Source organism: Prenolepis imparis, unplaced genomic scaffold (assembly GCF_030444845.1).
Source record: "Prenolepis imparis isolate NDT839.2.m4 unplaced genomic scaffold, iyPreImpa1.0 SCAF_634, whole genome shotgun sequence".
NCBI lineage: Eukaryota > Metazoa > Arthropoda > Insecta > Hymenoptera > Formicidae > Prenolepis > Prenolepis imparis.
This window is the reverse complement of record NW_028141792.1, coordinates 1-15,638: the sequence shown is the minus strand read 5'-3', so window position 1 is coordinate 15,638 and position 15,638 is coordinate 1. Positions and strand designations below refer to the sequence as shown.

The window sequence follows — 15,638 nt, the reverse complement described above, 5'->3', positions numbered from 1 at the left end:
AACAAACGATTCCGCATCGATTGAGCCTCTGCAAAACTTAAATAATCGAAATTAAAAGCCGGGGGCTAACTTTGCGGATATTTCCCTAGAAAATTATCAAATATCGTTTTTTGCTTTTATTTATAAAACGACGATCTAACAAACGTTCTAATTAGCATATTCGTAACCAACAAACGATTCCGCATCGATTCAGCCTCTGCAAAACTTAAATAATCGAAATTAAAAGCCGAGGGCTAACTTCACGGTTATTTCCCTAGAAAATTATCAAATATCGTTTTTTGCTTTTATTTAAGAAACGATGATCTAACAAACGTTCTAATTAGCATATTCGTAACCAACAAACGATTCCGCATCGATTAAGCCTCTGCAAAACTTAAATAATCTAAATTAAAAGCCGAGGGCTAACTTCACGGTTATTTCCCTAGAAAATTATCAAATATCGTTTTTTGCTTTTATTTAAGAAACGACGATCTAACAAACGTTTTAATTAGCATATTCGTGACCAACAAACGATTCCGCATCGATTCAGCCTCTGCAAAACTGAAATAGGATCAAAATAAAAAACCGGGGGCTAACTTTACGGTCAATTTTATTTTTTATTTTGCAGCGCGAGGCTAATCTAACAAACGTTTTAATTAATCTAACAATCACCTACAAACGACTTACAAACGATTAAAAAAAAAAAAAACTCAAAAAGTCAAAATTGGGGGGCCAAGTTCACGGAGCTTAAGGCTTCTGGGTGCTCACCGTGGCCATATTGGATTGTGACGTCAGAGGCGAGAAAGCACACGCTGAAAATTCTTAAGGTGCCTTTTCATGCTGACGCTCGACGCTCATTTTTAGCGTCAAAAGACGTCACGTGATCAAAAATAAAGATACCAATTCGTCAATTTTGGTCACGTGACGTCTTTTGACGCTAAAAATGAGCGTCGAGCGTCAGCATGAAAAGGCACCTTTAGATGCCATTTTTTAATGAAAAGATATTTCGATTAAATAGCACTTCAGATGGCTTTAGCACACTCTTAAAAACCCCCGAAAACTATCCTTTTTCCTTTATAATCAATCAACATCTGTAAAATTATTGAGATATCAGACATGCGGAATGACTGCGCATGTGCAAAGACCAGACGGACTGGGCTTCATAATATTACATTTTACAGCTGTTGATTGATTATAAAGGGGAAATGATAGTTTTCGGGGTTTTTTAAGAGTGTGCTAAAGCCATCTGAAGTGCTGTTTCATCGAAATATTTTTTGATTTCGAAATGGCATCTAAGAAATTTTAGCGTGTGTTTTCTCGCCTCTGACGTCACGATTTCGACATGGTCGGAAAGGAGCCAGGAGCCTTAAAAGACTTTCCTGAAGCAAAATACTCCAGAAAATCATAAAATTATAGCCTTAAATTAGTTTGTTTATTCGATAAATTTTTTTTATTTACTTAATAAAGCACCCCGAGTAGTGAGGCGAGAGAACTCATTTTATGATGAGACCCGTAATTTAATTACGGGGATATAATTTTATGATTTTCTGGAGTATTTTGCTTTAGCAAAATCTCTTTTAAGTGTCCAACAATAGTCAACAAGCATATTAGAACTCCACTTACTTACGAGATCAAAATTGGCCAGCGGCAGGTCAAAAAACCTGTGTTACACAACTTCACAGTATTGTCACATGTTTTTTTGCTTCATAACATTATATAAAGTGTGTTTAAGGTTCAAGCTTTAATTTGAGCCCACAGAAAGTATTCTATCACGTCCCGTTTCTTTGTGACAGAGGTTCAAAAAGTGCCAAAAACGGATTTTTTGACACTTTGACCCCATTTTTCTCAAAAACGTGACGTGATGGAACATTTTGCATTTCAGATTCGTAATCTACGGGAAAAATCCTATCACAATCACCTGTCATATTCCTTTTGTGACGAAAAATGTTGACCAGTGTAATCTATCCATATTCATGATTAATCGATCCATGAGATTTGACTGCAATTGATAATTTGTTATTTTGTGTCTTACTACTTACGTTTTTTAAATATATTATGGACCTAATTCTGTTTATTTCTACTTCTTGTGATAAGAGGTCAAGAGATATAGGGGAATGTGCTGCCAAGGAGAGAGGCTCACTTGTGCACAGTACAATTGCACACGTTGCAATTGCACACCGTGCTATTAGACACATAAAGTTGCGCACAGTTCTTTTGCGCACAGTTCTTTTGCCCACTGTTCTTTGCGCACCGTGCTGGTAGGCACCCCCTACCGGCGGGGTGGGTGCGGGAGGGGGGGGGGGGCGAAGGCCCCCCTTGCACCCCCCCCGTGTGTGTGTGTGTGTGTGTGTGTGTGTGTGTGTGTGTGTGTGTGTGTGTGTGTGTGTGTGTGTGTGTGTGTGTGTGTGTGTGTGAATAGAGCATGTGTCGCGCATTTTCGTATCCAATTGCACGGTGTGCAAACGAACGGTGTGCAAACGAACGGTGCGCAAAAGAACTGTGCGCAAAAGAACTGTGGGCAAAAGAACTGTGCGCAACTTTATGTGTCTAATAGCACGGTGTACAATTGCAACGTGTGCAATTGTACTGTGCGCAAATGAAGGCTTCTCGCTGCCAAGTCAAAATTGTTAATAAATAATTGTTCGGTAAGTATTTATTAATATATTCAACCAAAATATTTTATCGCATAAATAGCTATTGTATTGTCAAGATTAAAAGTTGCGTGTTTGTCGGTCCGGATTTTCTGTGGCTGGGTTCCCCATGGAGTGATTTTTACGGGAAACGGAATACTATTCTAACCTCAAATCGTCTTTCAATTTAGAAAATTTCTTATTATCTTTTGTTATAGTATACAATACATCCAAATTTCACTGTTTTATATATTCTTCTATTGTACTTTTTGTTGTAATTTTCTATTGTAATTTTTTTTTGTCGGAAAATTATAAAAATAAATTTTTCAATTTTTACTAATTGCGGAAATATTAGTCCATGGGGAACCCAGCCACAAAAAAATCGGACCGACAAGCACGCAACTTTTAATCTTGACAATATAATAACTATTTATGCGATAAAATATTTTGATTGAATATTTCATTGAATATTTTGATTGAATATTTATATATTAACAATAACATTCTTCTTATAGAGATACAAATTCAATCCCGGCCAAATAATTCTGATTGGATGATCCTTATTCTAGTACTTTTCCAAGATTCCGTTTTCCGAAATTCCGACTGCCATGGGACAGCAGCCTGCCATGGGACAGCACCCTGCCATGGGACAGCACCCTAAGACTCTAAGGGTGAAAACCCATGGACTGATATTTTCCGCGTAACGCTTATCGCGTAACCAATCAGAACATTCAATTCCGCGTAAAGGAAACGTAGAACGGCTCTGATTGGTTACGCGATACGCGTTACGCGGAAAATATCAGTCCATGGGTTTTCACCCTTAGACCCATATATGATAAAAATAATTGGTCTTACATAATTAAATAAGCAATAAATTAATTAAATTAAAATAATTAATAATTTAATAAAAATCAAATTTTATTTATATAGAAACAGCCTGGTTAAAACTCGACGCTATTTGGTTTGACTTTACTCATAAATTACTCCTTTTTATTAAGTGTTATAGAAAAAAAATTATTCACACTTTTTGACTTACTGTTTGGTAAGGAATAATGTTATGTACATATGGGTGGGTGGTCTTTAGGTGACACCCTGTATAAATGTTGGTTTTACAAAGCTATTCGTTTAAAAACATTTGAAATTTATTCTATTTGCGCGCACACGCACGCACGCACGCGCACACACACACACACACACACACACACACAAAAAATGACTATATTATTTCAATTCAGTGTTTTTTTTAAATTTAATGAGAAGATATATTGTCATACAACAAAATAAAAATTAGTAAATTAAGATTAATTACAAAAAATACATGTGTAATACAATATATTTAAATATTCAAAATTTTGTTCGCATAAAAATGTAACAAATATAACAAAAAATATTTGAAAATCGCTGTTTTACATAATTATTTATTATTTACATAACATTATATAATGTTCATTTTATTTACTATACTTCCAGTTTTTTTTTTATTTCAAATCTTTCACATCTATTATTTACTACAAAAATATAACATTAGATATTATTCATAATATTAATTTTTTGAACATCTTTCTTTTGCTTTAAATGCTTTAAATTGAGATAAAATTGTATTCTTTGTATAGAAATATATACATTCTTACTCATAGTCAACCAAAATAAGCTCCACAGTTCGAACAGCGTCTTGTCTTTAGCAGTATACAGCAAATAATTCCAATGGGAAAAAAGAGAATTGCACACAATAGGCCAAAACATGTATAATCATCTTCCATCACACCTACCTGTTATATGTAGATTGAATATTAAATTTTTGAACTTTATAGCATGTGTAGACAAATACAATAATATTCAAATAACAAAAAAATCGATGTATACTCTGCATGCCGGACAGCCACCAACTAGAATGATTTCTGGAACAATGATTGCTGTAGAATGCACAGAACCATACGATGGAACATAGCTTCCTTGATAGGCAGCATCAGTATTACTGGGATAATATCCAGGAGGTGGTTGCCATGGTTGATTCGCTAATGATAAAAATGTACAACTTATATATAAAACAAACAATGCTTCACAAGTAACTTACTGTCACTTTTCTTTTTCTTTCTTAAATAAATATTACTTTATTTTTATTTAGAAAAGAGAATTTATGTGCGATATATTATATCTGTAACAAACTTTTGATTTATTTATAGTTATCTCCATTTGTTTCAGAATCTTGTGACAGCAAAAACAGAAATTGAGCATGCATTGCCATAAAAAAATAACAGGAAAAATACAGCAGAAACATAGCACGTTGTCATAAATTAATGGCAAAAACACAGCAATATTATAAGATATGTTATATCAAATTATAGTTTTATAATTTTTATTCTAATATATATGAAATATATCTATCTCATATTTAAACGTCTATCACAGGCAAATATAAAGACTGCAAACCACAGTTGACAAAATTAGAAATGTGTAGTAATTATTTTTATCAGCTTAATTTCTCAACAGAAAAATTCAGAACATTAAACCAATTGTTAAAATTTAATTATTTTATTAATTATTTAACTATGTCAATCAATTATATTATATAAAATATAATTGTAATAAAATATAGCACATGTTGCATTGTATATACTTAATACATATATATATACATATGTATATATATACTTATAATTACATTGTATATACATATGTATTTATAACTAAAAAATTACAAGTAATTGATGACTTATCAGTATTATATAATACCTGTATATTTAGTTTTGTTACATTTATATTAATATAATTTACCAGGTCTTGTCTGCCACGTTTTATTGCTATAGATACATGTAATGACAAACTATGCTCGATTGACTCGCTCGATTCTGCTGTACTTTTGCTATCTCATCTGTGATAGCACAATACATATTCCATTTCTAATATATTTTTACCATCAATAACTGATAGCAGATCTCGCCTACATTTTTTTCTATCACAGCCAGCTAATTATGCTAGTAGAAAGTAAGCAAATATAGACACAGTAGATAAAATCTCCTGCCAAAATATGCTGGCATTTTACTATCTGGGTTTACTGTAGCATTTTTTCAGTTATTAATACCAAATATACATCTCAAAAAGATAAATATTAATAGAACAAGATCAATAATTATTTACAGTATTACGGAAAATTGTATTCTTTAAAATGCAATAGAGAAAAATATATTTGTAAGAGGCAACTTAACCTAAAAAAAAATTAGAACACACCTGCCGGAGCTGTTGCAATGGAATACGGTGGCGGCTTCTCGACAGCATTTAATGGTTGTGTCTCCATAATTAATTCTCTAACTCTTTAGTAAAAGCCTTATTTTACGCAATAAATATGCGGCAAGCTCCATAACCTGTATGTCCAGTTTCTTTGAATTATTTTAGATTATTTTTTGGAATTATTTGATTATAACAAAACCACAGATGTCTATACACTACTAGATCGCTAACTTGGGGCTTGGCGGACGAAAAAGGTGAGGCCGGCAGGATATCCGGTTTCGGCCATGATACATCGCAACAAAATGGCCACGGTGCCTATATGTGTGAGCAACAGATGTCTATATATCTACTCTGTGTGTGTGAAAGTGACCCGGCGTGATGATCCGTATTTAAGCTATATAAAAATTACGGAAAAATGTCGAGAAGGTGTTGTATTCCGAAATGTAAAAATAGAACTACAGATGGTTTTCACTTATTTAGGTAAATAGAATGCAATTATTTGTAATAAATATTCGAGTTTTGTAATTTTTTAAGGTTATTTTTTTTATATTTCAGACTTCCTTTATTCGTCCCGATCAATGACATATATATATATATATAGGCCGGTATTCATAGTCCGTTCTTATATTTAAGATCGTCTTAAGACCTCGTTTAAATCAAATGCTCGCATAGCATCTCTTGATTGGTTGAACGAGATCTTAAGACGATCTTAAATATAAGAACGGACTATGAATACCGGCCATAGACGAAGCATTCCTATACTTTTATTGTAGCAGCGAGTGAAGCCGGAAATTGGCAGAATACGACAGAGTGAGATAGTTGTTTTGACACTCTTCTTTCTCACTCTATTTTCTTTCTCTTTTTCACTCTAAGGCCGGTATTCATAGTCGGTTCTTATATTTAAGACTGTCTTAAGTACAATCTTAAGATGTGATTAACCAATCACAGAGCCGTATTTGCATCTTAAGACATTACTTAAGACGGTCTTGAAATAAGAACGGACTATGAATACCGGCCTATAGCTCTTTCTCACTCTATCTTTTGGCTGTCATGGCAGTTTACTTGACAGCTTTGACAGCTAGAGGGCGGCCATATTCTCTTTTGTACTAAAGTCACTAGATATATAAAGTACTGCAATCGTTCCGCCATTTTGGCTCCAGTACGCGGCTATTTCAAATTTTAGTGTATGATAATTGTACTTTAGATGTTAGGTTAAGCACGTTAAGTTACAAAAAAGTGTACCACGTACACTTTTCGACGCCATATTGGCTCCAACGTGCTAAAGCATTATGGATTGCGGTACTTTATATATCTAGTGACTTTACTTTTGTACGATAGAGTGAGAAAGAAGAGTGTCAAAACAACTATCTCACTCTGTCGTATTCTGCCAATTTCCGGCTTCACTCCACAGATCGAATGCTTTGTCTATATACAGGGTGTCCGGTGGTTCGCGTTTCACCTGTCGTGGGCAGATAGAGTGAGTTAAACCGAATAGAAAAGTCCTGTACGATTTTGCGAAATTCGCAATAATTAATAAGAAATTAATTAAAAAAGATCGGCCAATTCGCGCACCTACAAGCACGCGGCGAGAAGAGACAGCCCACTCGGGGGTCCAGCGTTATCCGCTGCTCATACATACTATTGTCTTTTGTAGATCGCTCCTCCCCGCGCTTAGCAACCGCGTAACATTAAACTGTTTTTTTTTCATACTTAGTAACCATGTAAGACTGGGCTGTCTCTTCTCGCCGCGTGCTTGTAGGGCGCGCGAATTGGCCAATCTTTTAAATTAATTTCTCATTAATTATTGCGAATTTTGCAAAATGGTAAAGGACTTTTCTATTCGGTTTCATCCACTCTACCTTGCCCACGACAGGTGAAACGCGAACCACCGGACACCCTGTATATATGTCATTGGATCTTAAATATAAAATCGGACTATGAATACCGGCCTATGAGTACATTTACACGTCACCCTTAATCGGGTTTAATAACATCCGTAGTTATAAAACTGGCCAATCACAGCCATTCCTCTGAAGAATGTAACAGCTGTGATTGGCCAGTTCTAGAACTACGGATGTTATTAAATCCGATTAAGGGCTAGTCTACAATAGAGTCGTAAGGTTGTAAACGTAAGAAATTGACCAATCACAGTTGAATTCGAGGAGAATAATCGACTGTGATTGGTCAATTTCTTACGTTTACGACCTTACGACTCTATTGTAGACTAGGCTTAAGGGTGCAGTCCCACGTAGAAGAAAAAGCGGAACGGAAAAGAAGTATAGTGGGGGTAACCAATCAGGACGTTTCTCCAAAAGACATCATACCTAGCGTTCTCGTATGTATGTACCTAGCATATAGTCTTTCTTGTTCATAAATAAAATTTATAAATTTATTTTTATATACAATAATAATGTCATCGGTAAATTTTTTCATTATAATATAAAATATGTGTGTTTTATTTTCAGATATATATATTAAATTTTGTGACAATTTACAAATTACACTTAACATTAAATTAGGTATTAGATTGTATATTTTCCATAATTAAAGTTGACAGAAAGAAAACTAAATTATTTATATTTTTTTATTAATTCAGGAACAATTAATATGTGCATATTGTGACTGGGTGTTAAAATTTTCTCAAATTGCAGAACATTCTTGTTTTGCAAAAATTACAAAGAAGAGACGCAATTGATAGTGATAGATGATGCCAGATGTATTTTCATAAAAAGTATAATAAATTTTACAGATATTTGTTATTCCTAATGGCATCTTAATTGTGGAGTTGTTTTCCACTCTCTAATTCTCTTTATTAATAATAATAATATTTTATTTGCTTTCATTTCAATTTCCTAAAATAAATAAAAAATATTTATTATAAAATATTTATTAAAATATATTATTCTGAATAAAATATTTGTTACAATATAAAATGTAATTTTATCATCTTTTCATATAAATAGTTTAGTTTAATTTTATATTTTCACAAAATATAAAAACAACAGAATTACACTAAAATAATATATTTCTCTTGTTAAATTTATATTATTATAAAGTTCTTTATTCCGTTCCGCTTTTATATGGCTGGGTTCCCCATGGAATATATTTTACGCAAAAACGGAAAAAATTCTAACCTAAAATTTGCAATAATTCTGAATTTGCTTTGTTTTCCGTAAATTTATATTCCATTGGAATTTTCCATTTATTATAAAAAGATATTTTTTTACAAAATTGATTATTTTTGTTAACTATAATTCATAAAAAATAATTTTTTACTCTTACTTATTTCCGCTTTTCCCGGTACATGGGGAACCCGGTTATTTAAAATCGGAACAGATATGTCTTTTGGAAAAACGTTCTGATTGGTTACCCCCACTATACTTCTTTTCCGTTCTGCTTTTCCGTTTCGCTTTTTCTTCTACGTGGGACTGCACCCTGGGTGACGTGTAAACGTACTCTATAGGGTACATTCCACAACACGTTCGCAACGCTCGCGGAATCATTTCATCCTTGTTGTTCGCCTGAAGTTAAATAAAGACAGATAACGCTCGCGAGCGTTGCGGTCGTTAAGTGGAACACAGCCATAGTACCATAGACTAAAGCCTACGGCACACGGTACAATTTTTCGTACTGGATCTGATAAGATTTAGTAACATACTAAAAATACACCAATCAGAATGCAGCATTTCTAATATCTTATTAAATCCAGTACGAAAAATCGTACCGTGTGCCGTAGGCTTTATATAATAGACTGCGCCTTCTTATGGGCGCACGCACATAGAAAGAAGGACAGAAATAGTGATGGATAGAGTTCCTCTAGTAAAAGTTAAGACCGGGCTATCAATTGCTGATTGGTTATTCCAATCCGCCATATGTAATAGCCAAACTTTAATTAGTATAAGCCAAAATTTAAATTTATAATTACGGAAATTTGTTGATATATGCTTTTATGAACAAAAATTAGATATTTATAAAGATATTAATTTAGTTTCAAATGATTAATGTCTATCTAAACTATTTTTTGTAAAAATAATTCACGATCTAAAGAGAATTTTGATTTTTTTCTTTGTACACGCACTGGCAGGAATGGTGTCCGGCGTTAGATGTGTGCGAATATGTGTATGACTTTCGGTTGTCATACACGTATTCGCACACATCTAACGCAGGACATTATTCTTGCCGGTGCGTGTACATACAAATCTGTTAAATATATCTGTTAAAAATAAAAATAAAATTTTTGAAGAAAATTAAACATTTTTTTTATATTATTCATTTTTGATTCATTATTTCATCTTTGAGATATGTATATATAACCTATACCCAGTGATGTGCCGTATAATTTACGTCCATTCTTTAAGTAATTTTTTACCTTATTTATTTTTTACAATTTTTACATAAAAACGTAAAGAATGTAAACAATGTAAAAAATAGCCTAAATTACTAACAAAATTATATAAACTGGACAAACTTTATATTACTTTATTTTAAAAGTAATAGTACAAAAGGTTAAATGCACACGAACCAGGAACATAAATTTTTCCAAAGAACATAAATTTTTAAAATTTATATATAAAATAAAAATAAAAACTTTGAAACAAAATGAAAACTAGAGAGAGACTCTAATAAAACAAAAACAAATCATATATTACATATCAGTCATAATTCATAATGTCATAATCTCATAATATAACGTCATAACTCATAAACTCATAACTCATAACATAACTTATAACTCATAACACAAGAGTATAACTTAATCTAACCTAACCTAACCTAACCCTAACCTTTCTTTACTAATTTTCTACATATTTTACATGTTTACGTAAAAAATAAAAAATTATTTTTTTACGTGTAAACGCACATCACTGCCTATACCTATATTATTATTATATTGTTCTAACAGCATTTTTGAGTTTTTTTCAGAAGTACAATTTTTAGATAATTTTTGTCGTCGATAATTATATACTTATATACTGTATTTAACCTTCTTTTTAATTTATCTTTTGTATTGTATAAATAAATGTTCAAGTGAAATATATCAATTCAAAATTGACGCGTAAACAACTTCCAGAATTTAGCTATAAATGGCGGATTGTCTTAACTCTTACTAGAGGAACTCTAGTGATGGAGTCTTTCGCTCTCTCTCACATTTTAGAGAGAGTGGGAGAAGACGGAAAAGGCGGAGAAGGTTTATGCGGGGTCTACAATAGAGTCGTAAAGTCGTAAGTCGTAAGAAATTGACCAATCACAGTTGAATGTGAGGAGAATAATCGACTGTGATTGGTTAATTTCTTACAACTTATAGGCCGTGGCACATAAAAAAACGTAAGCAGTAAGACTTAAAACTTAAGTGAATCGACCAATCACGGTCGAGCAGTAAGGAAGCTATTTTGAAACTTCAAGGCCAGAGCACAGACTTTTGCATAACGCATGACGCATATGTATAAGAAATTTGATTGGTCCATAAACGTATGCATAAGAAATTCAACCAATCGAATTTCTTATGCATATGCGTTATGCGTTATGCAAAAGTTTGTGCTCGGGCCTTAAGCATCTCTGCGAATTCCGTATGGATGAAATTCTTAAGTCTTAAGGCCGGTATTCATAGTCCGTTCTTATTTCAAGACCGTCTTAAGTAATGTCTTAAGATGCAAATACGGCTCTGTAAGGGCTAGTCTACAATAGAGTTTTATGTAGGTTAATCGTGTTGTTAAATTTTTTTATATAAAACATTTCAGCTATCTCTCTTTTCCTAGTATGTGTTTCACGATGTAAAATATTAAAGGTTGTCCATTTAAAGTCATGTAAATATTCATTTCTATGTTTGCTTATAACGCTTTGGTTACATCATTAACAACTTACAATTAGTCGATCACGCTATTTTGTTATCTGATGAACATTTCCATAATAAGAACTTACATATTGTTAAGGGAATCTTGTCTAATAATTGCTAAAGCAAACATAGAAATGAATATTTACATGACTTTAAATGGACAACCTTTAATATTTTACATCGTGAAACACATACTAGGAAAAGAGAGATAGCTGAAATGTTTTATATAAAAAAATTTAACAACATGATTAACCTACATAAAGACACAGAGAATTTAAACCCTATTTATGATAGAATAATAAAGGAAGTCTAACTTAGTTCGTTTTTTACCATCTATACGAAACGTTTAGTACAGATGAGAGAATTGTAACATGTTGAAAAAAGAAAAAAATTTTAAGTAAGGTATGTTTTAATCATTTACTTTATAATAATTGTTGTTTTCAACTTGGTTTGCGCTATGCTTTTATAAAATGATTCCTTCTATATAATATTATCCTTTAATTTTAGACTTGATAAGGACCTGAACCAAAGGTCGAAACGTAGTCTGTATATTTATATATGATATCGAATTAAGAAAGATCAATTAAGCCAGTTGGGTCGTTTACAATAATTGCTTAATTATAATTATTTTTTAAATGTTCTGAAACGTGTATGTATTATCGCAATAATGATAGCTGTGAAGATATTATATTTTCTGTTTTATATATATATATATATAGGTATATATATAAAGTATATATAAATTATATTACTTTAAAAAATTATTATTAATTTTTATGACATATGAAAATATATTTATATATGTATCTATATTATATATACCTATATCTAAATATATTTTTATGTATAATATGAAGTGTTGTTTATTTATGTCATAAAAATTAATAATAATTTTTTAAAGTAATATAATTTAGAAATTAATTTAATTAGAAAAACAAAAAGTAAAAATTTTTAAAAACCGGAACCGTAACCGAAAAAATCATAATTTAAACGGTTTCGGTTTTTTTATTTATCAAAAAACCGAAACTGGAACCGGAACAGTTATTCAATATTTTATTAAACCGTAACCGAAACCGAACCCTAATTTTGTTTCGGTCCGGATCCCTGATATATATATATATATATATATATATTGATTACTGATTTAGAGAGATAGATTTATTACTGGATTAATTTATTTACCGAATTTTTTGCATTTATATATACAATGTGTTTGTAGTTGTAAAATTATTGAAATATTTTCAATATTTAAAAATTCTTAAGTATCGCCTTTAAAAATATATATTTTTAATAATTTCTATATATTCCAATAATAATAAATATAAAAAAATATATATATATACCGATAGACTTGAACTCGAGTTTTCAGGGTGATAGACCGAACACCTTGCATTGAGCTATTTATATGTTATTTATAAGTTCTTTATATTATTCTTTATGCAGCTGATATTTTTATACAGTAACATCAATAAGAATCAAGATAACACATACTTGTCAATCACATATATATATATATATATATATATACACACACATATATATATATATATAAACTTATAAATATTTTAAATATTCTTTCTAAATTATACATATAATAATCCTTAAAAAAAATATATATTTTAATATTTAATAAATCATTATTCTATAATTTGAGATACATAATATATGCGAGATACGGCATACAATAAGATACAATTATTGGAAGATATTGTTAGGAGCAAGATTTAAGATATCGTTATCCTCGTTTTACATATACAGAGAAACAAAGGTAATACGATAGCCGGTTCTTGTTGGCATTATCTTTCAATAATCGCATCCGTGTGCTCAACATATTAGTATTTGTGCCTACATGGACGCTACTACATACGCGATGCAAGAGAGACAAAGACAGAACGATTATCTCTCTCCTTGTCAAGCTGTCAGTATGTTACCACGAAAATTTCCCCAGTTCCTTAGATCTAGTGAGAATCGTATCGTCCAGATTTCTCATCAAATAAGTGACATAGCTTCGTGATTTTTTTTTTAATATATTCTTTATATAATAATGCAATCAGTTAAAGAGCCCGATTTTGCATTTTTGCTCTTAAAAATTTATAATAAATTAAATACGGACTCGCGGCTAACCCAACCTTACCCGTTGCTAACTGCACATTTCCCCAAGTTTATTAAAAAATTTTATTTTCACCTTTTTTTAATAAAATAGCTCTTTAGCTGATTACAGTCGAGCTTACTGATTAAGAATATCGTAAATTTAATGAGATTCATTCAGTATTTTGGCTAAAATCTGGATTATACGAATCCGTAATTCCCGGCCGGCCGACAGGCGTCTCCACCGTGTCGCCTGCCGACCCTTAAATCGGGCCGTGTAAACGTAGTCTATGAATACCAGCCTTAAGTCTTACCGCTTACGTTTTTTTATGTGCCACGGTTTACGACTCTAATGTAGACCCCGCATTACCCCCAACCCCCACTACATCACATATTAGACAGAGAGAGAGAGTGTACTACTCCACCTATTGCTCTCTCACTCTTGTGTCAGCGTGTGTTTTCTCACGGCTTGCGCAGGGTACTTTCCGATTCACGCATGATGCGCATGAAGTGACAGAGAATCTATAATATGCGTGACATGAACTATAGATTTTCTGTCACTTCATGCGCATCATGCGTGAATCGGAAAGTACCCGCAGTCTATTATATAAGTCTATGTATAGTACACGTCACGTATATTATAGAAAATGCGTGCATATATGCGCTTTACGGAATCCAGCTAAAGACAGAGAAAATATGGCCGTCCTCTAGCTGTCAAGGCTGTTAAGTAGAAGCCCACTCGTAAGAAAAGGAAATATGAATTAAGACGTCCTGAAAACTGCAAACACCAAACTTGTGTCACAGTGGATTCATACTGTAAGTCTAAACTTAACTTTGCAATAAATATATAAATCGTAAAAATAAATGAGTCTATTACGTTTACGCGAAAGTTACTACAGAAGTAACACTCGCGTAAAGTATTGACTGATTATAAAAAATGAGTATTAATATTGTAATAAAAATAAAATTGAAGTTTGCAGAGATTATATCATTAAACATTATTATATTAAGAATATTTAAATTATTATAATTATTTATAGAATAGTATTTTTTAAATAATGTTTAATGTTAACACAAAAGTACAAAATGATGACTTCCTTACCTATTCTGAGTGCTATGATTGACCATAATCCTACAGCTCTCTGATTTAAATTTTAAATGTTTTAAACATATTTAATAGGTTAAATTTACTTATTAACATGTTTGATGTTTTATATGTGTATAAGGTTCATACATATGGAGGCAATAAGAAGTGCAGAGCTCTTAGATTGGATATGGGAAACTTTTCTTGGAGCTCAGAATGCAGTACTAGAAAAACTCGTATCATCGATGTTATTTACAATGAATCAAACAACGAATTAGTACAAACTAAAACTCTGGTCAAAAATGGCATTGTTACCATTGATACAACACCATCCAGAAAGTCATTATGTGCTTCCACTGGGTCACAAAAGAGGTGCAAAACTATAAAGTACTAAAATATATACAGGGTGTCCGGTAATAGTCGCATCAACCGTCGTGTGCAGGTAGAGCTAGTTAAACTGAGTAGAAAAGTCCTCTACCATTTTGCGATATTCTCAATAATAAGAGAGAAATAAATTAAAGAAAATCAGCCAATTCGCGCGATGATAAGCGTGCGGCGAGAAGAGACAGCCCACTCGGAGGTCCAGAGTTAGCGCTACTCGTATGGAGTTACTGTCTTTTGTAAAGCGCTCCACCCCGCTTCATCGCGCGCTTAGCAACCGTGTAACATTATACTGTTTCTTTTCGCCGCATGCTTAGTAACGACATAAAACTGGGCTGTCTCTTCTCGCCGTCGTCACGCGAATTGGCCGATCTTTATTAATTAATATCAGTACTCTGCGTTGATACCACTGCTT

At 32.3% G+C, this 15,638-nt stretch overlaps 1 protein-coding gene and 2 long non-coding RNA genes across 6 annotated transcripts; 2 read left to right on the top strand and 1 right to left on the bottom strand.

The window, feature by feature from the left end:
* The first annotated feature begins 2,392 nt into the window (after positions 1-2,392).
* On the top strand, positions 2,393-5,290 carry LOC145948740 (uncharacterized). 2 transcript variants are annotated; one of them, XR_014427453.1, is made up of 3 exons: positions 2,393-2,624; positions 3,125-4,674; positions 4,812-5,290. It is a non-coding gene; the product is annotated as an uncharacterized LOC145948740 (long non-coding RNA). The 2 variants fall into 2 exon arrangements; XR_014427452.1 differs by having other exon boundaries at positions 3,125-4,638; positions 4,812-5,285.
* LOC145948739 (membrane protein BRI3) lies at positions 3,925-6,086 on the bottom strand. Its single transcript, XM_083058334.1, has 3 exons — positions 5,838-6,086; positions 4,473-4,624; positions 3,925-4,378 (listed from the first exon to the last, which is right to left on the bottom strand). The coding sequence occupies exons 1-3, from the start codon at positions 5,902-5,904 to the stop codon at positions 4,247-4,249; spliced, it is 351 nt and encodes a 116-aa protein (XP_082914460.1). The 5' UTR covers positions 5,905-6,086; the 3' UTR covers positions 3,925-4,246.
* A 7,948-nt stretch (positions 6,087-14,034) lies between these two features.
* Positions 14,035-15,251, top strand: LOC145948741 (uncharacterized). Of its 3 annotated transcripts, none has more exons than XR_014427455.1 (3): positions 14,035-14,171; positions 14,403-14,574; positions 14,985-15,251. It is a non-coding gene; the product is annotated as an uncharacterized LOC145948741 (long non-coding RNA). The 3 variants fall into 3 exon arrangements; XR_014427456.1 differs by lacking the exon at positions 14,035-14,171 and adding an exon at positions 14,196-14,210; XR_014427454.1 differs by lacking the exon at positions 14,035-14,171 and adding an exon at positions 14,222-14,236.
* The last annotated feature ends 387 nt before the right edge of the window (positions 15,252-15,638 follow it).

What these genes read in the sequence shown, in the direction of transcription:
- LOC145948739 (XM_083058334.1), bottom strand. Translation starts at nt 5,904, where the DNA reads ATGGAGACACAACCATTAAATGCTGTCGAGAAGCCGCCACCGTATTCC. An exon ending in CATTGCAACAGCTCCGGCAG is followed by an intron (nt 4,625 to 5,837) that starts GTGTGTTCTAAT and finishes TTTTATCATTAG; the next exon opens with CGAATCAACCATGGCAACCA. An exon ending in GTGGCTGTCCGGCATGCAGA is followed by an intron (nt 4,379 to 4,472) that starts GTATACATCGAT and finishes TACATATAACAG; the next exon opens with GTAGGTGTGATGGAAGATGA.